General features: G+C 38.3%; 1 protein-coding gene across 2 annotated transcripts in view; it reads left to right on the forward strand.

Moving 5' to 3' along the window:
• The window catches only part of RAD18 (RAD18, E3 ubiquitin protein ligase), a 79,972-nt gene that overhangs the window by 13,578 nt on the left and 38,735 nt on the right, over positions 1-27,659 (forward strand). For both annotated transcript variants that reach the window (XM_006083904.3, XM_023749718.1), the window contains exons 5-9: positions 3,474-3,808; positions 5,341-5,440; positions 10,149-10,333; positions 18,803-18,879; positions 20,111-20,171. In XM_006083904.3, the coding sequence (XP_006083966.1) occupies positions 3,474-3,808; positions 5,341-5,440; positions 10,149-10,333; positions 18,803-18,879; positions 20,111-20,171 (758 nt within the window). The remainder of the gene's footprint in view (positions 1-3,473; positions 3,809-5,340; positions 5,441-10,148; positions 10,334-18,802; positions 18,880-20,110; positions 20,172-27,659) is intronic.

Below are 27,659 nucleotides of genomic sequence, written 5' to 3' on the forward strand. Positions count from 1 at the left end.
TTCACTACCCCAAGTCCAGTCTCCTTCCATCATTTTTAAGCTGTGTAAATTGCCATAAATAACCTCATGGTTTTAAATACCACTTGTACATACATGGCTTCCAAATTTATATCTTCAGCTAGATCCCCCCCAAAACTTTAGTCTTATATATCCAACTGCTCATCTCACATCTCAAATTGGTCCTCTTGAAAGCAACTCTTGATAGCATGGCCAAAACTAAACTCCAAACTGCCTATGCCACTCCCCAACCCCCACTCCAAATCTGCTGCTCCCACAGTCTTCCTCATCTCAGTAAATGGCAGCTCCATTCTTTCGTTTGCCCAGGCTAAAAACCTTGGAGTCATCCTTGACCTCTCTCTTTCACATTTATCTGTCATTCCATCAGTAAATCCTGTTGGCTGTGTTTAAAATACTTGCAGAATCTGACAGCTGTTCATCACCTTACCAGTATTCTGCCCATGCCAGCATCAGCCTAGATTACTGTGGTCACTTCCTAGTGATCTGATTTCTTCTTTGCCTTCTTACAGTTCTTCTGAGGACAGCACCATGGTGACCCTTTACAATAAAAAGTCAGGTCACACTCAGTACCATCCAGAGGTGGCTTCCCATCTCATTGGAAGCAAAAGCCTAAGTCCTCAGTGGCAGTCTTCTGCTTCCTACATAATAGGATCCCTCTCTGACTTCATCTCCGACTTCTCCCCCCGCACCCCCTTGTTTTTAGCTTCAGTCACACTGGCCTTGTTGCTGTTTCTCAAACATGTTATTCATACTCTGACCCTAGAGACTTTGACTTATTTCTAGGTGAAACAGTTTTCCCAGCTATCCATGTGGTTTAGTCCTCCACTTGCTTTGGACTCTATTTTTCATGGGTCATCTTCTCGGTGAGGTCTTCTGTGACCATCCCGTGGAGTCTGAAGCTCTTTTCTTCCCATAGCACTTTTCACGTATGTTGGGTGTGTCTATTCTCCCTCCCTTTACTATAGTGTAAGCTTCATGAGGACAGAGACCACTTTGGTATCAATTATATTTCCACCGCCTAGAGACAGGCATATAAAAAAATGAGTGAATTTTAATTTTAGCATGGGGCATAATTTTATCATTGCAGTATTGAAATTAGCAGATTCGTAAAGTAAACTTCATCTCAATTGCTTGTATCAGTATTCATTATTTTTTATTGCTGAATAGTATTCATTGTGAATAAACATAGTTTCATTATTCATCTATTGATGAATTTGGATTATTACCACTTTTTCACTAGTATGGTTAAAAGCTGCCAGGAACATTTGTGAGCAGTCTTTGTATAGGCATCTTTTTTCATTTCTTTTAGTTATATATCTAGGAATGAAATTGCTGGCTTACAGGGTAGATGGATATTGAACTTTATAAGAAATTGTCAAACAGTGTTCTAATTGGGTTGGGCAACACCCACCAATAGTGTATGGCGTTTCAGTTGCTCCAAATCCTGTTTAATATTTGGTACTGTTAGTCCTTTTAGTTGTAAGTATTCTGTTGTGTGAAATGGTAGCATTGTGGTTTTAATAGCAGACAAAATAAACTTTAAGGCAAAAAGTTTTATGAGATTATAGATATCTCATTGTTGTTTAATTTGCATTTCTCTCATAATACTTTTTGCCTTAAAGTCTATTTTGTCTGCTATTAATGTTGCCACATCAGCTTTCTTTTGGTTAGTGTTTTCATGGTACATCTTTTTCCATCTTTTGGGTTTCTTAGGATATATTCTCAGAAGTGGAATAACTGGATAATAAGGCAGTTCCATTTTTAATTTTTTTGAGGTAACTCTATACTGAGAAGTCAATGATATTTCTTCCTGTTGTTCCCTTATGAATGGCTCTTACCTGAGAGTAATTTTGCCTTTTAGCCCCTCCCCAAGGGACATTTGGTAATGTAAGCATATGCAGGATGTCCTCAAGAAATGTATACACACTTTGAATAATTACAAAGGCAGTATTTATTAAAATACATTTCATTTTCAAAATGTAATAGAATCTACAGACATTGTTTGTATACTTTTTTGGTAGACACCCTGCATTTTGTTGTCTCAACCTGGCTGGGAGGAAGATATGCTACTGACCTTTGGTGGGTGCTGTAGTGGCTTCTAAGCTTCCTACAATGCACAGAAAAGTTCCTTACAACAAAAATTGTCTGACTCAAATTGTCAATAGTGCCAAGATTGAGAAGCTGTGTCTTATTTTTTTCTGGTTACTTACAAAATTTCCTCATTACTTTTTATTTTCCAGTGATACGCCTTTTTCCTTCCTGGGATGGATTTTAATTCCCTCTTACAAGACACTATCTTTCTATCCATTTGATTATGTTCTCTTTTTTGTTGAACATATTCATCATAGTTACTTTGATGACATAGTTACTTTTTGAATGACTTCTGGATTTGCTTTCCTTGATTATTGGCTACTTTTCTTGCCTCTTTGCGTGTCTAGTAATTTTTAATTGTATGTTGAACATTGTGGGTGAAAATATAATAGGGGCTGTGAATTATTTTTCCTTTGAAAGATGTTGAATTTTTTTGTTCTGATAGGCAGTTAAGTTACCAGCTCTTCACTTTTATCCTATGTAGGCCTAGTTTAGTGTTTTGTTAGGTTTGGTCTATTTTAGTTTTACTTATATGTCTAGGGTGTGATCCTTCTTCCTAAGGTGTGGCCTTTGTCGGGTTACAACTGAATGTCTGAGGTCTTACACCGAGGTCTCTCAGCTTTGGCTGGGCTCCAACTCCCAACACGTTTCTAGCACTGAACTTTGGAATCTCAGCTTTCCAGCATCTGTGTCCACTGACCTTTGGAACCTCAGCTTCCTGGCATGTTTCCTATAGTGTCTCCTGTTTTCCTCTTATGCTCTGCAGTCTTGGAGATGATCAGGAATTGACAACATTTTCTAAGCAGACGTCTGGGGTTCCCTTTCCATGGCTAACTCCTATCTACAGCCTGTCCCTCCAATCCTAGCCACCTTTCCCTAGACCTGTGGTCTCTGTTCCCTCTACCCAGTGAGATCACTGGTCTATGTTTGACTCGGTTTAATATACAACTCCCAGGAAATGCTTCCAGGGGACATTCTTGGGGGATATACCTCATCTTTCCCTTCTTGCAGGGATTCTAGCCTTATGTCGATTATAGCCCATGCTTACAAACAGTTGTTTTATATATTTTATCCACATTTTAAAGTTATTTATGAATGGACATTAATTCTCAGACTAGCTATTCTCCATCATCAGACTGAAGTCCCTCCATTTTTTTAATAGACAGATTAACTGATTTTTAAAGTTCGATATATTATTTTTTATTTATTTTATTCTAGAAGAAACAATTTGGTTTGGTTGTCATTATGGAATAAGTTCTATATTTCATAGAAATAAGTGTTAATTGGGAAAACAGCTTATGTTACTTAACTTACTCCACATTACTTGGTATCTTAATTGCCCGTTGTGTTTTTTGTGCTTAAAGGAATCATTTGTTGCAGCTTGCCTCAGAGTCACCACCCATTTCTCCTGCTTCCTCCTCTTCAAAGAATATTGCTGCCAAAGCCCATACTCCTGTAGCCTTCAAACAGCCTTTAAAGCAAGGAAGCAGGTTAATGGAGAATTTCTTGATCAGAGAAACTAGTGGTTCTACATCAGAGTTGATAAATGAGAATGGAAGCAAAGTCAACCCTCAAAAGGAGATGAGCAGTTCTGCAAAGACCAAAGAGACACCTTCTTTAGAAAGGACAGCTGCATGTATCGCGGGTGCTAATGTTCCTGAGGCACCCTCTACATCGACTTTGAAACAAGTTACTAAAGGTAGGAAATGATTTTCGCGTGTATTTTCTTACTCAGTGGGAATCCTCTCATCCTGTATTCCAGATGAATCAATAAGCAGCATTTTAGACTCTATCCAGAGCCTAACCACTCTTTGGTTTTGTTAGATAATATTGATAGCTTATATCACTAAAGTGTGACAGCACATGTTTCCTGGACCATGTGTATAATTTGCTTATCTTTTTGATGAGCGGGTCAGCTTGTTTAGCCTATTGTTTCATGTCTGTTCTTGCCAGTGAAGTTTAAAGGACCCTGGGTCTTTAGACATAGCACACACAGTGCAGGCTATTAGTTGTTATTAAATTTAGATTGACATTAGGTTATTAGTAGCAAGTATTTAAAGTTCATAAGGGTATGTGAATTTTACCTGCATTTCCTAGCACACCTTATATTTGGTCCGTCTGTCAATTCACAGTTCTTATGGTAGTGTTTATAGCTTGATAGTTAGTTTTTTTCCTTTAGCAACATTATTTTTTCAAATGAAATCTTACAAGGAACCATAACTTGAAAAAGAGAGAGATACAATAGGCCTTGCTGCCTTAGAGATGTGCTGCTCCATCTGCTCTTCCCCTTCGTCCCTACCTGTTACCCAGAGTGGCTGCTAGGCCCCCAGACACCGCCACACATCACCACAATCCATGAAACAGTTGGAGAATGATTGTGTTTTCCTAATTTTACAAGCGAGAGCTAAATTAACCAATTTTTAGCCATGGATAAATTGAGCAGTAATTGGCTTAAACCAGTAAATGCTTTGATCTAGCTGCACCATCACCCCTTCACCCTGCCCCCAGCCAAGTGTGTCTTCCTCAGGTGTTATGATTGCTTCGGAGCTAAACATGCAGGAATGCCTCCTAAGAGTTGGGAAAACCTAAGATTAGTTTTATAGTTTGGTCACATCTTGGTAGAAAAGATTTAACCAAAGCATCTTACTAATAAAAGCCTAGGTGGTCCTCAACACTGTCACAAGATGGCTGTGCGCACAGCTGGGCGGGTCCCGGTGGCTGCTCTGCGCAGCTTCCGCCGGGGTTCCCGCGGCCCCTTGCCCGCCGCAGAGGCGGGACTCCCGTCTCCGGCCTATGTCTTTGGGGCAATCCATTGAGGAGCCCTGGATGGCTGGGCGGGGCCTACCTCTTTGGGGCAATTGATCACGGGGCTCCCACACTGTGAGAGGGCGCAGGCCAGGCTGCGAACGCGCCCCCCCCCCCCCAGTGCATGAATTTTGTGCACCGGGCCTCTAGTTTTCTAATAAACACATTTCCAGACTTTTCTGCAGTATCTTCGTCTAGGCCCAGGATTTGAATTAGGTGACTTTCCACAATTCAGTCATTACCTAGTAACCTGTCTGTCCCACTCCTGTTGGCTGGAGATGTCATTCCTTTTCTCTTCTGCTTTTCTAAGTACACGTTCATGTTGGCATTCTGTTTTGTATCTTAATCTCTGAAAGATGCCATGTTATAATATTTTTGACCATTTTACAAGCAATAAAGTCTTTCTTTCTTTAAAAAAAAATACAGTGGAATGTCCTGTGTGCGGGGTTGGTATTCTAGAAGATCACATCAATAAGCACTTGGACAGCTGTTTATCCCGTGAAGAGAAGAAGGAGAGCCTCAGAAGGTAAGAAAGTTAAGCATAACCATTGAGCCGCTTTAGCTGGGTGCTTCATGTGCTTTATAAATTTGGGGCAAAAAATATAGTGTTCATTGTATCCTAGTGACCAGTTGTCCAAGTCCCTCTCCCATATGCTCTTTCCTTTACTTCTGTCAGTTGACGCTTCCATTCCCTTTGCCAAATAGGATTAACTATTGAACTTAACTGCTAATAAAATTTGACTTAATAAGAAATTAGTGACTTAGGATTAAATTTTATTTTAACTTGTTTTCTTCCCTTAGAACTTTATTTTATTTTTTAAATATATATTTTATTGATTTTTTACAGAGAGGAAAGGAGAGGGATAGAGAGTTAGAAACATCAATGAGAGAGAAACATCGATCAGCTGCCTCCTGCACACCCCCTATTGGGGATGTGCCCGCAACCAAGGTACATGCCCTTGACCGGAACCGAACCTGGGACCCTTCAGTCCGCAGGCCGACGCTCTATTCACGGAGCCAAACCAGTTAGGGCATTCTTCCCTTAGAACTTTAGAACTACCATAAAGCCCCTTAGCCAAAGAAAGCAAGGTTAGACTCTGAATATAGAACATATAAAATCTTTCTTTGGTTCTTAGGATGCTCGTAAGTTTTATAATTTAAAAAAAAAGTTTCAAAAACTTTTTTCCAAATAGGCAATTATCTATATATAACATTAAAAGGCACAAAAGGGTATGTTGAAATGGAATGTCCTCCTGCCCCAGCCCCCAACCACCAGGGGGCATAGGTAGTAAGTAGTCAACTCATTGTTTGCACCCAAACTTCTGTTTTGCCTCCTTCATATATCAAAGTTACAGTAATTTATTGATGTAGGCCACTGTTGTTATGCATACAAATTGTTTGGGAATGAAATTTTAGTCAAAGATATATTTCAGGGAATCAGAGGTTAATGAAGATGATAAGCAGAAGCTGCAAAGTAGAGGAGTCTGGTGATGAAGGAAAGAAGAGAGATGAGATGATAGTCTGGGAAAGGAGTATGTAAACATCAAGATCAAGGAAGATTTTATTTTTTAAAATAGAAATTGGTTAAACTTTCAGTCTCTCTTTTTCCACTGTCTCCAGGGAGAGATCAGATGATAGATGGCACAAGATTGGGATCATAAGAGATGACGAGTCCAGTCATGAAGTTGTCCTTGATGTGTAGAAAGAATTCTCCTTCTGAAGGGAGTGGGGGGGGCAGTAGGTGATAATTCAGAGAGATTTGGAAAAGGAGATGAGGGGAACTGAAGAAACTGATGGTATCTGGGAGTGGAGTGAATAGAATGATTGGCTCTTACTGTTTGGTCTGTTTTGAAGGACTTGGAAGAGTATTTTCCAAAAACCATGTTAATAAGGCAGGACCTTTTACTGTTTTATTGTGATTAAAGATAAAATGGTGTCACAATTTTTATGAGTAAATATGGAATGAAGTCAGATTCCAGGGGACAAACTCATGCCGTTATAACTTACAAAAGGTAGTATATGCAGCATGATAATGCTTTATTAATTTACAGTGGGGGCATTAATTGACAGTTCTTACTGTGTTTTTAGTTTGAGAGTTGATAGCACTTTTTTCAAGTGAAATCTTACTGTGACCTAAAACATATAAAATAGATAAAATTGGCTGTGCTGCATTTAAGGAGAGATGGAGGGCCTGGGGGTTGTGCTGCTTCACCTGACCTCCCCCTTCGTCCCTGCCTCTCATCCATGGTGGCCTCTAGGCCCCCAGGTGCCGCCACAAATTCCTACGCAGTCTTGTGTGCACAGCACTCCCTCCTAGTGGGAAAATTTGTTGACGAGAATAAAATTTAGATTTTTTTTCAGGTTACTTTGTTAGTTGAGGTTTGGAATAAATGAAGCTGGGTCATCCCAAGGATTATTTCCCATAAGCCATGAGAACCTGATGACCTGCATTTCTCTTTAGAAATGTTTCTTCCTAAAGAAAGAGTTGGGAATATAGAGGCTGAGCATTTTCTCCTTGAAAAGTTAGGAATCAACACTGATACCTTGCTTAGACTGCTGTTTTACTAGATGCATCCACATATTTCTTCTAACACATTTAACTCTTTCAATTAATCCAAAGACATACGCACCCATGTATAATTAAGTTCAAGTTCCACTGGTTGTTCCAACCCTGCTCCATGGGATGCTATAGTCCTGCCAGTTGCTCTGTTGTGCAGCTGAGAAGCACCGCAAACCCAATCTCTCCCTCAGGACGACTATACAAGTTAGTGTATTGAAGGCTCTGAGAAGTCCTACGTTAAAGGTCATTGTTGGATTTTTCTTTAATCCAGTACCTTCTAAATTTATTTCACTCCCAAACCTATTTGTCCTCATACCTCATATCTTGTGAACTAGTGTTTGTGAAGATGCACTTAGGGAAACATTGAGCCACATTTCTCTTTAAAGAAGTTACATCTAGGTCCTGGGGTCTGTTCACATTAAAGAGTCTGACATGTGAAAATTCTTCTCCACAACTCCCTGACAGGCCGTTCCTCGATGTGGATGCCCACCCTTATCCATTCTGTGTAGATTCATATCAGAGTTGATTCAAAGAATGCTCTTTCTTTTGATGTCTTCAGATTCTCAGGACTCTTAGTGCAGTATTCCATTTCACTAAATCATGGAAGAAGGATCAATGTCATTTTCATGTTTTGGGAAACATTTATCAGGCTTTAGATTTAACATTCTTGGTAGAAATTGTTGATTTCTGCTGGCGCTTTTCATTGCAAATGCCAGCAAACAGTACAGTTTTTCATTAGAATTTCATAGTCTTAAGTTAATCATCTATCCTTGATAAAGTATTTTAAATATACAGACTTAGTGAGTTGTTCCTCATAATGTGCTTGTATAAACTCATACAGAATGTTTCAGCTCTGACTGCCTACTGAAGTTTTATTTAGCTATAATTGTATCAGTCTCATTGAGTTCAATAGGCTGTTATAACAAATGCAATTTTCAGAAAAAAATGTAATCTGTTGAAGGTTTACAGGTCTTTCTGCAGTTAAATAGTTATCTCTGGCTTTTAGACTTTATTAGAATATAAAAGAAATAATTTATCCAGGGAATAATTTAGTAGAGAAATGTCTATTTTCAGTCTATATATAACTGTACCATATCTCTCATTATCTTCTTTACTATTTGGATCAGTTTTACCCTGTGAAACCTTATTAATATAGATTTACGTCTCCACTTTAGGACCAAGTGAGTTGGGGGTGGTGTGGAGAAGTGACAGAATCTGCATTCTAAATAAGCTCTCCGGGGAGGCTGTGAGATACACTCGAATTTGGTTAGCATGGCCTTTTGTTAATAGGTATATGGAAGTCCTTTGTATAATTTTGTGGTGTTTTTTTTTTAAATAAACCTATTGCTTTCAACTTCCTGTTAATTTTTTCCTGAACCTTTGATAGTCTTGTTTAAAATGATTTGTACCGACTGCCTGGAATACATATTTATTAAGCATCTAAATGCCATAGTGTTGAGTGAGGTGGGTGATGCACTCGGAGAAACAGATTGCAATCAGATTAAAACTCATTAACTTGTTCATGTTTATAAAATTGCCTCAAGTTATTGTTACCCATAGGTAGCTTAACTTCCATTCCATTTAACAAGTAATGTTTATTAACAGGTATTTTGGAGGGAGTAAAATAAAGTCATTTTATAGGGCTTTGTTATATTTAAAATTGTATCTTAGTGCTGATCAGTATATTAATTATGAAAAAAGAATGAAGAGCCAGGTGGTGATTTTGCTAATACACTTCTTGTAATGCCTTATATATTTGTTAGTATAATTAACGTAAGTTGAAGAGAACAAACCCCTGTTGTGGTTTTTGCTGTTGTTTTCAATTGTGTTCTTTTAAGATGATACTACAAGAATATCATCTATCTGTCAATTTTCTGAATTCTCTTTTCATTAGTGGTAATGAGTTGAGTAAAGCTAATCGTCCCAACAGGTGTTCTTTTATTTCATCTACTGCTTTTGCAATATGATTGCCTTGGGTTTGAGGGGTATTTTTGCCTGTGGATCAAAACTTCTTCTAAAGAAGCTGTCTTCTATAATAATAAAAGCGTAATATGCTAATTAGACCGGACCAGACCAAGCTGTGGCAGGCGGGGGCTGAGGCAGAGGCAGCTGCTGCAGTGGTGGGGGCCGAGCCCCTTGCATGAATTTCATGCTCGAGCCTCTAGTATATGATAATAATGTTAAATCCATAGCTTAATACTCAATAGCATTTGTACTCTAATCATCTGATATAACTGGCTTTTATAGAGCTTTTGCATGGAAACCATAGGCACATTTTGGGAAAAGCATGCTTTAAAGAGATAGAGAATTGCATAAGTCTATGTAAGTGTGGTTCTTGGTGAAGTTCTCATAGCATTTAGTTCACAAGCCTTCTATGTGAGGTCCAGGTCTGCATCTTTAGGACTGACCTCTTTCTGAGACCTAAGTTTCTCTAAGTTTGCTGTCACCTAGACCCCTCAATCTGAATGTCCCACTGGCACCTCAGATGGGTCATGTTGAACACTTTTAACTTTATTTGTAAATTTCATCCTTTCCCCCCCACCCCCATTTTTATCTTAATGATCGTGTTCTCTCAGTCAACTGGTATTGAGTCAGAAGGTAAATTACTATTTTACATGAAAAGCATTTGATGATTCACAATAACCCTTAGTGATCTTTTTTTTCCCCTTTTTAGTTCTGGTCACAAAAGGAAGCCGCTGCCCAAAACTGTATATAATTTGCTATCAGATCGTGATTTAAAGAAAAAGCTAAAACAGCATGGATTATCTATTCAAGGAAATAAACAACAGCTCATTAAAAGGCACCAAGAATTTGTTCACATGTATAATGCCCAGTGTGATGCTTTGCATCCTAAATCAGGTAAAGCAATAGAACAATGAGTTACGTGTGTCCTGGATAAAGCCGTTTGTGTAGCTCAGGGATTATAACCATAGAAAACACTTTTTAATAGGTACATTTTTGAAAATAGGTAAGACATGCAAATGCATTCCTTCAGAAGGTACCAGATATAGTATGATAGCCAGTCTCAGTCCCCATTCCCTTCTCAGAAGCAGTTACTGCTGCCAGTGGCTTATGTGTCTTTCCAGAGAGAGTGTGGGGTAGAGTTGATCTAGAGAACCTGGGTTATAGTCCCATCTTTGCAGCTCTAAGACTGTGTGACTTTGGGCAAGTGCCTTAAGTTCCTTATCTCAGTTTTCGTATCCATAAAATAAGGGTTATGACACTACCTACTTCATAGTGTTTTTGAGAGGAATAGATGAAAAAAATGCATATAAAATGCCTAGCATAGTGCCTTAGCAAGTAGTTAGTGTTCAATAAATGTTACCATTATGATTATTATAGGTAAACATATGTCCTTGATCATTATTGTCTTATAAAATTGTTAGTATTTTATAGTCAGACGCCACAGAACATTTTGGTTAATGATGGGTCACAGATAGGACAGTAGTTTCTTAAGATTGTAATGGAAAAATTCCTATGGCCTAGTGATGTTGTAGTTGTTGAAATGTCATGTTATGACCTCATAATGTAATGCATTACACAAATACTTACCATTATGTTATAGTTGCCTAGTAACATGTACAGGCTTGTAGCGTAAGAGCAATAGGCTATATCATTTAGCCTAGGTGTGCAGCAGACTTTACCGTCTAGGTTTGTGTAAGTGCACTCTGATATTTGCACAACAAAATCGCCTAATGGCACATTTCTCACAGCATATCCCTATTAAGCAGTGCATGACTATTTAATATTAAGCAGTACACACTATTTAATCATTTGTTCCTTTCACTTAACACACACACATTTCAATTAAAAAAAATTAAAGTATACTATGCAAACAGAAAAATACACAAATTATAAGTATATTGTTTGGTGAATTATTATGAAATAAGTTTCACAAATGGCAAATGTCTTTGTATACTACTCAGATTACCATCAACATCCAGAAGCCCCTGTCCTCCCCTCCCAATTACTGTCACCTTCATTCTCACAGATGACCACTATCTTGACCACTATATATTTATTTTGCCTGTTTTAGCTTATAATTTATCTTTATAAATGGAATAATAGATAGCTTATATAAATTATTTGAATCTGTATTTGCACACACATGTAAAATATGTGTGTGCAACATTATGTTTATAAGTTTCATTCATGTTTTTGTGTACATTTGTGATTTTGTTGTTGCTGTAGAGTATTCTACTGTATCTCACTGTCCATTCAATGGTTGATGGACATTTGGATTTTTCCACTCTTTGGCTCATCAAAATTATGCTGCTATGAATAATCTTTGTGTATCTCTGTATATTCAGGCACACACATTTTTTGAATATATATACCTAAGAATGGAATAGTATGTTTTTGCAGATGTTCAGCTTTTGTGGATTCAGCCAAGAACTCAGTACCAATGTACATTGTCATCAGGAGGATGTGAGTTCCAGTTTTTCCACATTCTTAACAACATTAGTATAGTCAATTTTCCATTTTGGCTCTTCTAATGGATCCATTTGAATCTTTCATTACGGTTTTAATTCACATTTCCCTAATGATTTATAATGTTCAGCACATTTTTATATGGCTATTGGCCATCTGGATATCCTCTTTGGTAAAATATCCATTTAGGTCTTATGGCTAATTTTTCTATGCTGTGGATCTATTTTTTCTTATTTGTGGGAGTACATGAAATTTTCTGGATACACATCTTGCTGGATGTATCTATATTAAATCTCTTCTTCCATTTCACCTTTTCATTGTTAATGGTTTCAGTTGAGAAGAAGTTCTTAATTTCAATATAATCCAATTAGTTGCATTTTTCTTTTTGGTGTATGCTTTTTATATCCTTGCCTACCACAAGATCATGAGGATCTTCTCTTGTTTTCTTCTAAAAGTTTTATTGTTACTGCTTTTACATTTTGACCTACAGTTTATCTGAAATGATTTTAGCATATGTTGTTAATTACGGAGCGAGATTCTTTTGTGTGTGTTTTTTCCATATAGATAGCCATTTGACACAGCATCATTTATTGAAAAACCATTCTTAACCCAGTGAATTGTCAGTACATTTTCTTTGACAATCAGCTAACTATACGTGTGTCTGGACATTGTTTATTGAGTGATTTATTTATCAGCAGTGTACTGTCTTAATTTTAATTTATAATAGATCTTGCTGTCTGGTAATGTACTTCCTCCAGCTTTGCTGTTTATTGAGATTGCCTCAGTTTTTCTAGGCCCTTTGCATTTTCATATAAATTTTAGAAGAAGCTTGCAAATTTCTATCAAGAAAAAACCTGCTTGGGTTGGGATTACATTGAGTCTATAGATCACTTTGGGGAAAGTTGATAGCTATACAGTATCTTCCAATTCATGAATTTAGTTTATCTCCAACCAACCGAGGCACCTGGCCAGGACATTATGTGTGTATTTAAAAAATTGAGGTATAATTTACTTATGTAATTATCACTTTAAAGTGTATAGTTTAATAAATTTTGACAAATGTATATATAGTCATTTAGCCATCACTTCAGTTAAAACTATGCACCCCCAAAAGTTCTTCTGCCTCTTTGCAGTAAATTTCCTCTCCCTTACTATAGATCCTGGGAAATACTGATTCTTTTATGTCCCTGAAGTTTTGCCTTTTCTAAAATGCCAGATAAATGGCATTAATACAAATGGTACAGCATATCGTTTTTGTATCTGGCTTCTTTCACTCAGCACAGTGCTTTTGAGGTTTGTCCTGGTGTTGCATTTATTGTATGGCTGTATTGCATATTAATAGATGCCTAGTCTGTCTCCAATTTTTGGCTGTTATGAGTAAAGCTGTCATGAACATGGGCTTACAGATTTTTGCATTTCTCTGTGATAAATACCCAGGAGTAGAATTGCTGCGTCATGTGGGTTATATATACTTAAATATATAAGAAATTGCCAGCCTGTTTTTAATGGCTACATCATTTTATCTTCTGTGAAAGGTCCATTAGCTCTTTTCAGCCTTTAACTTGTTTTTAGGACTGAGTGGCAACTTCCAGGCTTTTTACAAGCAGAGCTGGAAACTGGAAGTTCATTTCATTTAAATGAAATCATAAAATAGTTGGCTTTTCTGTGACTGACTTCTTTCACTTAACATATTTTCAAGGTTTTTCCATGGTCAGTACCTCATTTTTTCTTTTTATTGCTGAATAATATTTCATTGTATGGATATGCCACATTTTTTGCCCATTCATCAATTGATTGACATTTTGGATTTTTCCACATTTTGGCTGTTATGACTAATCCTGCTGTGAACATTCTTGTACACGCTTTTATGTGGACATATGTTTATATTTCTCTTGAATATGTACCTAGGAGTGAAATTGCTGGGTCAACTGGTAAAACTCTGAACATTTTGAGGAATTGCCAGTCTGTTTTCCAGTGTGGCCACAACATTTTACATCCCACTAGTAGTGGGTGAGGGTTCCAGTTTCTTTACATCGTTGCTACCACTTGTTATTCTGTCTTTTCTATTGTAGCCATCCTAGTGGGTGTGAAATGGTATGTCATTATGGTTTTGATTTGCATTACATTGATTTTTTAATATTAAACATACCATTTATCTTTAGCAAGTAATTTATCCATTTTATCTAAGTTGATGAATTTATAATTTACCAACTTTAAAAAATATAATATTTCTTCATTAGCCTTGTAATGTCTGTGGGATCTGTGGTAATGTCCTGTCTTTCATTTTTGATATTAGAAATGTGTCTTCCCTTTTATTTTTTATTGATTGGATTACTTATAGGTTAACAATTTCATTGATCTTTTCAAAGAACCAACTTTCAATTTCATTTATTTTTTTCTCATTTTTTGTTTGTTTTGTATTTCATTGAATTCCACTTTTTTCCTTTTTGTATTTCATTGAATTGAACTGTGACCTTCTGGTTCATAGGTCAACGCTCAACCACTGAGCACGCCAGCTGGGCCACATATGTGTTTTTTTTTTAGTCTGAGAGTAAGTTGTGTAATCTTAACTCTTTTGTTGTTGTTGTTAATCCTTACTTGAGGATATTTTTTCCATTGAGTTTTAGAGAGAGTGGAAGGGAGGGAAGAAGGGACAGGAAGTGGAGAGAGAGAGAAACATTGATTGATTGGTTGCCTCCTGCATGTGCCCCAACCAGGGCTGGTATTGAACCTGCAATCCAGATTCGTGCCTTGACTATGAATGGAATCTGAGACCCTTTGGTGCTCCGGCAGATGCTCCAGTCACTGACTGGGATACACCATCTAGGGCTAATCTTGACTCTTTATCCCTAAGTATTTATTGTGTATTTCCTAAGAAAAAGGATATTCTCTCTTATATAGTTATTAATCTCAGTAAATTCAACTTCGTTACAGTACTTTATTATCTCTATTCCGGTTTCAGCAATGGACCCAAAAATGGCCTTTGTAGATTTTCTTCCTCTCCAGTGCATGATCCAGTTTTGGATCACATACTGCATTCAGTTGTAATATCTTTTCAATCTTTTTCAATTTGGAACAGCATTTCTTTGTCTTTTTATGACATTGGCATTTTACTAGTAAAAGAATATAGTCTTTGTGTTTTGTTTTTCTCCCTCAAATAAACTGTTTCTCATTTTGACTTTGTCTAATATCTATACTAATAAAAGAGTAATATGCTAATTAGGCCAGACGTCTTCCAGACATCCATTTGGACAAAGCTGCAGCAGCTACGAAGTGGAGGCGGCGCTGCTGTATGAGTGGGAGTGGGAGTGGAGCCGGTGGCGCTGCCCCTTTCACAGAGGCGGCGCAGGAGAGGCCACTGTGTGGGCCGGTCCAGTGCCTGGGTCCCTTCGGCAGAGGCAGCAGGAGAGGGGGCTGCACAGTCTGGGTCTCAGTGCTGCCCCTTCCACAGAGGCAGCGACGCGGGCCCGGTCCCATGGCTGTGCCTCCGCAGAGGCTGGAGGGGGTGTGACCTGCTGTGGCTCAACCTCTCACAGCCCCTCCCCCAGCCAGCCTGGCCCCAGATCGCTCCCCACCCACCAGTGGGCAGGGGGCGGGGCCAGTGCTAAGAAGCGAGGGCCCTGGGCGGGCAGCTGCAGCAGCCGGCAGTGGCAGTGGCCAGCAGTGGCAGCAGTAGTGGGATGATGGGGGCAAAGCCTTCCCATGATTGGCCCAGTCACCTCCCACAAAGGGAGGCCAGACTGTGGTTTAGGCCCACTGTCAGTAGGACATCCCCTGAGGGCTCCCAGACTGTGAGAGGGGGCAGGCCAGGCTGAGGGACCCCCCCCTCCAATGCACGAATTTTTGTGCACCGGGCCTCTAGTTTTCTTATAATAACATTCAGGTTGCACATTCCTGAATGTTGATGAACTGCTGGCTACTCCTTCCTGTATTTGATTGGTCTCAATACTCTATGAACACAATATAAGTAATGTTCTGTCCTTTTCAGAACATCAGTAACAGCCGGAGATATTCAACATCTTTGTGCCCCTCAATGTGATTGCAGGTTTGATCACCTTGTCAATTTCTCCATTGTATAGTCTCCCCCTTGATACTAATAAGAAGTCTGTATAATAACATTTGAATACCATAAAAATATTCTATATATCATTAAAATATTACCCCGGTATTTAGCATTCATTGGTAATTTTATCTTCTCTGATAGTTGCAAAATGATCATTTTCTAACGTCAGCATTCCTTTCACATTTGCCAGTTGCCACTTGCCATGATTCTGAAAATAAGGGCCCTCTTGTTTTTTTTTCTTAGTCTATAATCAGTGTAGATTCACATATTTATAACTTATAATCACCCTTATATTGGTTTTATGTTTTTCCAGATTTGGCCAGTGGGAGCTTCTTTATTTTATATATATATGCATATATATTATTATATATATAATAAAATCATAATATGCTAATTAGACCAGACATCCTTCCAGATGACCTTCTGGACGAAGCCAGGGCTGTGAGGGAAACCCTGGTCTCAGGTGCCAGAGGGAAGCTGGTGCCGGCAGCTGGCGGGGGGAAGGAAGGCCTACTCTTGCACGAATTTTGTGCATTGGGCCTCTAGTATAGATATATATATATATGGTATCAGCCATTTCCCTGAGGACCTTTACTTCTTATTTTTTTGCAAACCAGGATATGTTGCCTTTGCTTCCAGGTGCTTTCAATATATGGAACTCAGGAATATATACATCAGATTTACCTATATGAAAGAATTCCAGATTTTTTATTTTAATAAATTTTTTTATTCCTCTCTACCCAGCCTTCCCTCTTCCCTCCTCCCTGGCCTGGGCTGAGGATATATAGTCAGATACTGTGTTGATAAGTTCCTTTTTGTCTCCCTTCATTACAGTTATATTACTTATTTGAAATATAGTGGGATTCATTTATTTTACTTTGTTTACAATTTTTGTTATTGCTATTTAGTAACCCCCTTTTCAGTATAAGAAATTAATAACTTAAATGTAACTTTTAAAAGATGTATTTTTACAATGGACCTATGTCTGTCATAAAAGTATTACATATAATAGTAGTTTTGTCAGCTTTTGTTTCAAGAGTGTTCCTAGTTGCTCCTTGAAGCATTTTTATGATGGTAACTTTATAATTCTTGTCAGATAATTCCAACATCTAAGTCATCTTTAGTGTTGGCATCTGTTGATTGTCTTTATTCATTTAAGTTGTGATTTTCCTGCTTCTTACTATGACAAATGTTTCTGTTTTATCCTGGACACGTTGAGTATAATGTTATGAGATTCTAGAACCTATTTAAATATTCTGTTATATCAGTCAGTCACCCTGTTTTTAGTTAGCACGCAGATCCTGGCCTACTTTTGTGGGCTGTGGTTCTAATGACAATTTAGTTTCCAGAGCTCATGTCATGTTATTCTGGTCTATCTCCTGTCATTGCTACCTGGAGGCCACTCTGAAACCTGGTATTCCATACTGTGGTTCAGTTCTCAGACTTTTTGCCATATTCAGGACTTTTAGTCAGGGGTGTGTCCAGGACTTCCTGTGCAGGTTTAAAGAATGCTTTTCTCCAGGTTTTTCTTGGGGCTTTTCCCACCCTTGTGCCTGTTGGTGGTTCTGGGTTGCATGCTTCACCAAAGAATAGTCATGGACAGATATATTTGTCCATTTCCTCCAGGTTAGTCAAGATAAAAGAAAAATTGGAGACCCCATAGTGGTGTTGTTCCTCAAATTATTAGATCCTTAGTTCATTTTCTTCCTTCCACTTTTCAGAGTTCTCTTATTGTGTTATATTTAGGATGTTTGGTTATACTTAATGGGGGAGAATATGAGAAATGAGAAGGCAGTGAGTCTAGTTTAAATCCAGAAGTTCTTGTTTATATATTTTAAATTTCTGTTTCAGGTGCAAACACATTGGAGATTATGTCTGGTTAATTGCCCCTCTTCCTATAATTTCTCTCTTTATTCCTGTTAACATTCATTTTTCTGAAGTCTCTTGTGCTTCATGTTAATCTAGCTATTTCAAGTTTTTTTAAATCTGTATTTATATGATATATCTCTTTCCATACTTTATTTTGACTTATCGATGCCTTTTATTTAAAACTAGAGGCCAGGTGCACGAAAATTCATGTACTTGGCGGGGGGGAGGGGCGTCCCTCAGCCCAGCCTGCACCCTCTTGCAGTCCGGGAGCCCTTGGGGGATGTCCAACTGACAGCTTAGGCCTGCTCCCCATAAGCCACAGTCTGGCCTCCCTCTGTAGGAGGCAACCGGTAGACCAATCGGGAGACAGTGCCAACCGGCGAGTGGCTGACCCCACCGCCCCGATTGCCCCTTTGCCATTGCTGGTCGCTGCTGCCCCCTGATCACTGTCCCCTCCCTCTGCCTGCTGGCATCTACCTTGGCTGGCCCACCGCTGCCCACTCACTGGCCCCGCCCCCTGCTGACTGGTCATTCCGCTGTTTGGTCATTTTGCATATTAGGCTTTTATTATATAGGATGGGTTCTCTGTTGAAAGCATATAGTGTGGCCTTTCTTTTTTATCTAATCTTCATTCTCTGTCTCTTATTGGTGCTTTTAGGACATTTACATTTAATGTAATTATGATACAGTTGGTTTTAACCTTATCATATTGCCAATTATTTTGCTTGTTTTATATACTTTTTGTTTCTTTTACCCTTTTTTGCTGTCTTTTGGATTGAGTATTTTTATTACATCTTATTTTTACTATTGGCTTATTGTTATTATTTTGTTGTTGTTAATGCTCACCTTAGGATATTTTTTTCATAGATATTTAGAGAGAATGGAAAGGAGGGAGAGGGAAAGATAGAGGGAGGGGAGTAGGGAGATACCTAATTAACATTGATTATATGTGTTTATTTTAACAGCTGCTGAAATAGTTCAAGAACTTGAAAATATGGAGAAGACTAGGATGCGTCTTGAAGCTAGTAAACTCAGTGAAAGAGTATGTTATGGTCTATTTCAGTATCTGGGTAGAAATAAAGGAAAGTTGAATACTCTACTAAAATTAAAGCAAGCCAGAATGTACTAGAACACGTTTTTACTTAATATATTATGATTTACCTGCAGCTCATTTTTTAGCACAAAATTCTGTCATGATTGGCAGTCTTCTAGTACAAAATGCAATCTAGAGTTTATTAATGGTTAATAGTCTTTAGAAAAAGCATATGCCTACATATCAGCCCTTTCTCTGCTCGTTGTATTTGATAAGCTATTTAACCTCTGCTTCCCTTACCATCTTCATCTGTAAAATTTCGGGATTGAACTCTATGATCTCTAAGATCCCCTTTTAGCTCTGGCATTCTGCAATTCCATGATTGTCCTGATTGAGAAATTAAGTAATTATAGGAGTTTATAGACTATCTATTGAGCTTATTGAGGTAACCAAAAACCTAAAATGTTTCACTATTTCCTTCCTCTAGCATGATGGCCCAAAACTTGAGGAAAGGATGTCAAAGAAGAAAATAGTCATGTGTCCTAGACACTGTAGGCAGTGTTTTGGGCTCTTCCAAGTAGACTTTTTTCCCTAGGCCATCGATAATGTGTTTGTAGGGGAGAGTGAGTTTATAATCAGTAGTAGGAAACAATGAGATTTGCATTAACTTTATTACTACCTGAGTGCTAACTGTAAGATGGAGACGGTAGTGAGTCATGTAAGTACACTTGATTTTTTAAGTCTCAGATGTGAAAAAGCGGAACTATAAATGTAACATTTCTTGTATTTTCCCTATATATTACATTTCTTATAGATTTGGTGAAGTTAGGCTGGAAAAGATAGAAGGCAGACAAGAAAATCTGCCTTATTAATGATCTGCTAAATGTCGCCAGTCTTGTAGTTTAAAGTGTTTTGTAGTTTGTTGTATTAATGAATGTGAAAAAGTTAACTATTTAAAATAGGAAAGTTAATTGATTGTTTTATTAATACTTTATGTATTCTAATGGCATTCATGTTGCATTTTCTACTGATGAGAAATAAGTAATGAGTAAAATATATATTAAGTATGATATTCAAGGGAAATACACAGGAGTTACTTTTCTTAGGTCTATTTGAAGCAAAGATGAGCAATTATTTTACTCTATTTAAACATCCACATTTGAGATTTTAAAGTTTATAGTACTGATTTCTATTTTTGTCATTTAATTAATTTTTAATTAAGATTTTTTTATTATTTTAGATAATGGTTTTTACGAAGGACCAAACAGAAAAGGAAATAGATGAAATCCACAGTAAATACCGTAAGTTGTAGGTTTTCTTTATTTGCAAAGAATTTGGGTTGCAGTTTTTTATCTTAAAGTTTTAAAATAAATTTTTTACATTAATGTTTGGTATACACTTATCTTGTTAATATTACTTAAGAGACTGAATTTAGTTGTGCTTATTCAGACAGGGACCTTTTTTATAAGTCACTTCGCCTGCTTTTTGATTAGTGACTAGCATTCTACTTTGAGCTTATCACTAAGCACTTTGCAAATATTAATTAGTTGCTCTCAAAGCATCTTTGTGAGAAGAAAATGGGATTAAAATGGAAGCATTTCTGACTTTCCTGTCCTCAAGCCACTCAATGACAATACTGTAAAGAATTTCAGCACTAATAGCTTGCACATTTGTGCCAAAAAGAGTTTTCATTTTATTAGGTATTAACTTCCTAACTTTATCACTTCCTTTTTCTTTTTCTTTTTTATTTTTTTTTATTTTTTTATTTTTTTATTTTATTTTTTTCGCTAAAAGTATTACAAAGGGTATTACATAAGTGTCCTTTTTTCCCCGGGCAGCTGATCGATGTTTCTCTCTCATCGATGTTTCTAACTCTCTATCTCTCTCCCTTCCTCTCTGTAGAAAATCAATAAAATATATTAAAAAAAAAAAAAAGAGAGAGAGATCCAGACTCTATACCGTACAAAATCCTGAAAATGTACAAAATGGTTTTCTGGAAGTCTTTCTTTGAGGGCAGCCCCTCAGTAAAATTCTGTAAGCCTCTATTGAGGCTTTGGATCCTCTGTGAGATTCTTCAGGTAAAGCACCTAAAATTCCCCATGATAAAGCTTCCCTTCTTTGTTTGCTATTCATAAGGAATTTATTACTCTCTTTTTCATATTTATATTATCTACATGTATATTTTTTTTTAATTTTTTTTATTTTTCGCTAAAAGTATTACAAAGGGTATTACATAGTGTCCTTTTTTCCCCCCCACCCTTGACGAGCCCCTGCCCTCCCTTGCCCCCCAGTGTCTTATGTCCATTAGTTATGGTTATATGGATGCATACAAGTCCTTCAGTTGATCTCTTACTCCCCTCCCTCCTGTCCCCCAACCCTCCCTGGCCTACCCACTGCAGTCCGACAATCGGTTTGAGGCAGCTCTGCCACTGTATTTATTATTGTTCAAAAGTTTGTAATGGTCTTAATTATCCATGAAAGAGTGCGATCATGTGGTATTTTTCCTTCATTGACTGGCTTGTTTCACTTAGCATAATGCTCTCCAGTTCCATCCATGCTGTTGCAAATGGTAAGAGTTCCTTCTTTTTAACAGCAGCATAGTATTCCATCGTGTAGATGTACCACAGTTTTCTAATCCATTCATCTACTGATGGGCACTTAGGCTGTTTCCAGATCTTAGCTATGGTGAATTGTGCTGCTATGAACATCTGGGTGCATATATCCTTTCTGATTGGTGTTTCTGGTTTCTTGGGATATATTCCTAGAAGTGGGATCACAGGGTCAAATGGGAGTTCCATTTCCAATTTTTTGAGGAACCTCCATACTGCCTTCCATAGTGGCTGCACCAGTCTGCATTCCCACCAGCAGTGCACAAGTGTTCCTTTTTCTCCACATCCTCTCCAGCACTTGTCGTTTGTTGATTTGTTGATGATGGCCATTCTGACAGGTGTGAGATGGTACCTCATTGTTGTTTTGATTTGCATCTCTCGGATGATTAGTGACTTTGAGCATGTTTTCATATGTCTCTTGGCTTTCTGAATGTCCTCTTTTGAAAGGTGTCTATTTAGATCCTTTGCCCATTTTTTGATTGGATTGTTTATCTTCTTTTTGTTAAGTTGTATGAGTTCCCTATAAATTTTGGAGATTAAGCCCTTATCAGATATGACGTTGGCAAATATGTTTTCCCACGAGGTGGGTTTTCTTGTTGTTTTGTTGATGGTTTCTTTTGCTGTGCAGAAGCTTTTTATTTTGATGTAGTCCCATTTGTTCATTTTCTCTTTAGTTTCAACTGCCCTAGGAGCTGTATCAGTGAAGAAATTGTTTTGGCATATGTCTGAGATTTTGTTGCCTTTGTATTCTTCTAGAATTTTTATGGTTTCCTGTCGTACATTTAAGTCCTTTATCCATTTTGAGTTTATTCTTGTGTATGGTGTAAGTTGGTGGTCTAGTTTCATTTTCTTGCATATATCTGTCCAATTTTCCCAACACCATTTATTGAAGAGACTATCTTGGCTCCATTGTATGTTCATGCCTCCTTTGTCAAAAATTAATTGAGCATATTGGTTCGGGCTAATTTCTGGTAGCTGTTATCCTTTGTTTAATTGGTTTGTTTTTAGTTTAAATTTAAATTTAAGTGCTTGGCAAACAGTAGATAGTTAATAAATATTTGTTGAGTGAGTATACCACACATACAATGTTTTGGTTGTGCTAAGAGAATTTTGTCTTCTTTTTTCAGTTCTTTAGTTTTGAAGGGGCAGATTCAGCAGTGGTCTATTTGGGGAGGGAGGATGCAGAAGTACACAGGCACTAGATGTAGATGTGATGGCTTGTGCTGAACAACAAAAGTCATGTCTCTGTTGCTAGAAAGATAAGTATGGTGTGATTTTTTTTTTTAAACCAATGGGAAGCCAAAGTGATTTTTCTTGAGACAGGAGGTAGACAACCAAATGATCACTGATTTGGCAAAATTAAGGCCTGTAATGATAAGGAAAACGGAAAATTTGCATGAAAAAAAGTAATTTAAATCACTAAAAGAGTGGTATCTAACAAATATGCCTCACTAAGAAAGAAGTGGATTAGATGCAGGCAAGACAATATACAAATATCTATTGCCCACTATTAAATATCTAAAAAAAAAAGCTTTACTTTACCAAATAGGTCATGTTAAACTAATTGGTTTAGCCCTAAAATACCTCAGTATATACTTAAAAAAACACACCAAAAAACCCCCCACAAAACTTTCAGGCTCTTCTAAAGCTTAAGTTCTTACTATGTAGTCATACATTTGGATTTCGTGTTGGGCTCTAAATATACTATTGATTTCTTTTAAACATTTTAATTAATGTTTTACATGCATGTCGTTTTTTTAAAAAAATTTGATTTTAAAGAAGGAGGAAGGGAGAGGGAGAAAGAAGAGAGAGAGGAGAGAGAGAGGCAAGAAGGGAGAGGGAGAGAGAGGAGAGAGAGGAGAGAGAGGAGAGAGAGGGGAGAGGAGGAGGGAGCAAGCACCCTAGGAGTCTGCAGAAGGTTCACCTTGTGTAGTCGTTCAGCATACAAAGTGTACTCTTCTGACTGTTACTGAAGAAGGACCTGGACCCGGTGGGTCTGCCCTGGCATGGTCTGGAAATAGGATTCTTCTGAGGTGTTTCAGGAAAAGAATTTTAGGACAGGCACATAGGAGGAATTTAAGTGGCAAGATTTATTGGAGTGAGCGAGGTCGTACATCCTTGGAGAGGCAGAGAGCCATTTGGCTATGTAGTGGCCTTGTGGACAGAGGCAAAAGGAGAGTCCTCTGCCACTGCTTGCTGCTCCCCTGGTGGCAAGTCTGGTGGGGATCCTTAGAGTTTAGGAGGAAAGAAGGCAGAAAGTACATGCCCGAAAGAAGGGCATGGGCATGCTCCAAGGAGGGCGCTGGGTTTTTGTCTAGCTTTTATATATTTCCTTGAGTTCAGAAAAGAGCAGGCTTTCGTTTTAACTATTCAGTCTTCAGTCTCTCTCCTGACTTTTTCCCAGGCAGTGCCAATGCCCTCCCCCATCCAATCTCATTCCGGATCTTCTGGGGTTTTGTGGCCTTATCCTATTGGATCTTTTCCCCAGACTTCCTCAGGCTAGTCCCCTTCCCCTTTATGGTTGCCATTTTGGCTTCTAATGCTCATGCACTCAGTGAAAGGACTCCCCTGACCCCCTTCTTTTTCCCTCCCTGCTCAATCAAGTGAAATGGTGCAGGTTGCTCCTGGGGTGACTGAAGCTGTCCTTTTCTGGTTAATCCGGGTTAATCAGATGTCTGGTTCCGTTTGCGCCCTTCCTTTTTGTTAATGTCTAGCAAACTGCCGGCTATAACGTGACCACAATAGAATTAAATTGGAAATCAGTAACAAAGCCTTCTGGAAAATTGCCAAATATTTGGAAACTAAGCAACACACTTCCAAATAACTCATGGATCAAAGGAAAATTAAAACCAAGAAATTTCAAAATTATTTATTAACTCATTTAAAAATAACAAATCCATTACATATTAACATAATCTGATAGAAAATAATGTTCCCAAAATAAAACAAAAAAATCAAAATGGAATTTTCTACTATCCCAGATAGCATAACAGAGACTATATTTACTTTCCTTCATTAATAAACTAGAAAACCTGATTAAATGTATGAAGCAATGGTTTTTTTAGGTAGATACTGGGGGAAAGTAGCACAGGATTGTGATTCCTGAAGGAAGGAAAACAAAGTGGTGAGCTCTCCAGTTCCAGAGCTTACTGCCTAGAGGCAGTTTTCAGGCATTGGGTAGGAGAACCCCAAAATAATCTGGTGGGTCACTAAGTAGGTAAACCAGAAATGAAAGTTGTGGGAGGCCAAGGTGCTAGAATTTGTGGGACATCTTACCAGAGAGGAGAGAACCTCAGAGAGACCAGAGCTCTATATGATGCATAGAAGATCCTGTTAAGCTTTTGGCTGCCTAGCAATTTGCACATGAATGAGAGGAAAGTGCCTGAGACTAGGGAAAGGCTACTTGAAAGGATCAGCTCCAGAACAATTTCTGGAGCTCACATAGGGCCTGAAACAATTTGAATTCATCACAAGCCCTAGTACAAAAAACCCCCCCAAAACCTCAAAATATATGGGGACCTCAGACAGAATCCTCAGAAAGTTTTTATTACTTTAGTAGCTGGGCTAATCTAATCTACCTTAGGGCCAGATAATAAATATTTTAGGCTTTATATGGTCTTTGTCAAATGTTCTATTTGTTTTTTTTTTTAATTAAATCTTTATTGTTCTGATTACATTTGTTCCTCTTTTTTTCCCATAACTCCCCTTCTCCCAGTTCCCGCCCCACCCTCCGCCGTCACTCCCCACCCACTGTCCTCATCCATAGGTGCACGATTTTTGTCCATTCTCTTCCCGCATCTCCCATTCCCCTTCCCCCCCAAGAATAGTCAGTCCATTCCCCTTCTATGTCCCTGATTCATTGTAATCACCAGTTCATTCTGTACATCAGATTATTTATTCACTTGATTCTTAGATTCACTTGTTGATAGATGCATGTTTGTTGTTCACAATTTGTATCTTTACCTTTTTCTTCTTCCTCTTCTTAAAGGAAACCTTTCAGCATTTCGTATAATACTGGTTTAGTGGTGATGAAGTCCTGTAGCTTTTCCTTATCTGTGAAGCTCTTTATCTGACCTTCAATTCTGAATGATAGCTTTGCTGGATAAAGTAATCTTGGTTGTAGGTTCTTGGTATTCAGCACTTTGAATATTTCTTGCCATTCCCTTCTGGCCTGCAAAGTTTCTGTTGAGAAATCAGCTGACAGTCGTATGGGTATTCCCTTGTAGGTAATTGAGTCTCTTTCTCTTGCTGCTTTTAAGATTCTCTCTTTGTCTTTTGCTCTTGGCATTTTAATGATGATGTGTCTTGGTGTGGTCCTCTTTGGATTCCTTTTGTTTGGGGTTCTCTGCGCTTCTTGGACCTGTAAGTCCATTTCTTTCACCAGGTGGGGGAAGTTTTCTGTCATTATTTCTTGAAATAGGTTTTCAATATCTTGCTGTCTCTCATCTTCTGGCACCCCTATTATTCTGATATTAGTGCGCTTGAAGCTGTCCCAGAGGCTCCTTACACTATCTTCACACTTTCGGATTCTTTTTTCATTTTGCTTTTCCAGTTGGGTGTTTTTTGTCGAATCTTTGGTTTGATTCTTGTGCTCCTCTGGTCTGCTATTGGGTATAATATTCTTTATTTCAGTCCGTGTATGCTTACTTTCTAATTTCTTTATCGTAGCATCGAGGGTCTCATTAGTTTTCGTGAGGCTCTGCTCAAGTTTATAGCAAGCCCTCAAAATTGCGATTCTTAGCTCCATATCCTCCATTTCTGTCATGTTTTTTTGTCTCCGCATCTTATATGCTTTCTTGGTGCACCCCCTTGTGGTCTCTGTGCGCAGTCTTGTTCTAGCCAAGCCTTAATTGTTGTAGTTAACACTAGAGGGATTTGACCACCAGGCCGACTGGCTGTAGGAATCAGCTGTGTGGAAAACGTCTGTCTCCTGGGGAGGCGCTAATCCAGCCTTTGCCTGAGGCGATCGGCAAATGGCTGTGTACAGGGTTTGGGCGGGGCGGGGCGGGATCAACAGGGCGGGCGGAGGGAGCAGTTATGGCCGCTCTCAGTCCCGTTCCCAGAGGCTCTGCTTCTCAGAACCCCCGCAGCCGCTGCAAACCTTGGAGAGAAAGCTGCCCTCAGGTTCCAACTGATGCCGGATAATCCCGCTTCTCCCGTTTGAGTCTGGGTCCCTAGAGATTCGCCCGGATCTGGAGCCCAGAGTCTGAGACTCACTCCCGACCGAAAACGACAACCGCGCCCTCAGCCACCAGCCCTCTTTCGCGCGCACCTCGGTACCTTTGTATTTTCCACACTGCGCCTCCTCTGAGCCTCGGTTTGCTGTTCTCTTTCCTTCTAGTTGTAGAGTCTCTCTTCAGCCAGCCTTCCTGTGGTTCTGGGTGATGTCCGTTCCGTCTTTTAGTTGTATTTTTGAAATGGTTGTTTGCAGCAGCGGTCTCTGGTGTTTACCTACGCCGCCATCTTTGTCCCCTCCTCTTGGAGTCCCTTGTATGTCCTTGTGATAACCACACATCCCTTCCCCCTTTTTTGAGCACTTCCTTACTTTCTTGTATAATAAATCCAAGTTATTTAAGATCTAGTTCAAATGTTATCTTTTCCAGGGCAACATCCAAGACTACTTCTTCCCCAAAGATGGTTTAATTTTTCAGCACACTGATGTACAAATTGTACAGAATTCTTATTCTTTCGTATCCTTAGAAGTTATTTCTAGTTGTTTCATATATTTGACTTATCTCTTCAATAGACTGCGTTTTAAGACCACAATCTGTGTTTTCTACCTAAAAATAAGATCCTCCTTGGAACCTTAAACTATTTAGTTATACAAGAGATGTCAAATAATGGTTCTTATGAATAAGTAAATGAAGGAAGGAAAAAAAGGAAGGAAACAGTCTCTCTGTTTCTATTTTACACTTTTCAATTTATATGTTGATTGGAGTTAAGTGTTGGAGGGTATTAGACTAGGAGCAGAGAACATTGAAATTGTGTATCCCTATACTAGTGATATAGAAAATAATAAGACAAAAAAGGCAGTGACCTCATTAGAGAACATTTAATGATCTCAGTTACCCAAATAACTGGTTGATTTTTTTCTTTTTATTCAGAATTTGAGGCAGTTTTTTTGCATTATTATATTTTAGCAGGTGTTGGTGTTATTTTTTGAGGTGATGTAGTTGATAT

This window comes from Myotis lucifugus, unplaced genomic scaffold, assembly GCF_000147115.1.
Source record: "Myotis lucifugus unplaced genomic scaffold, Myoluc2.0 scaffold_8, whole genome shotgun sequence".
Taxonomy (NCBI): Eukaryota; Metazoa; Chordata; class Mammalia; order Chiroptera; family Vespertilionidae; genus Myotis; species Myotis lucifugus.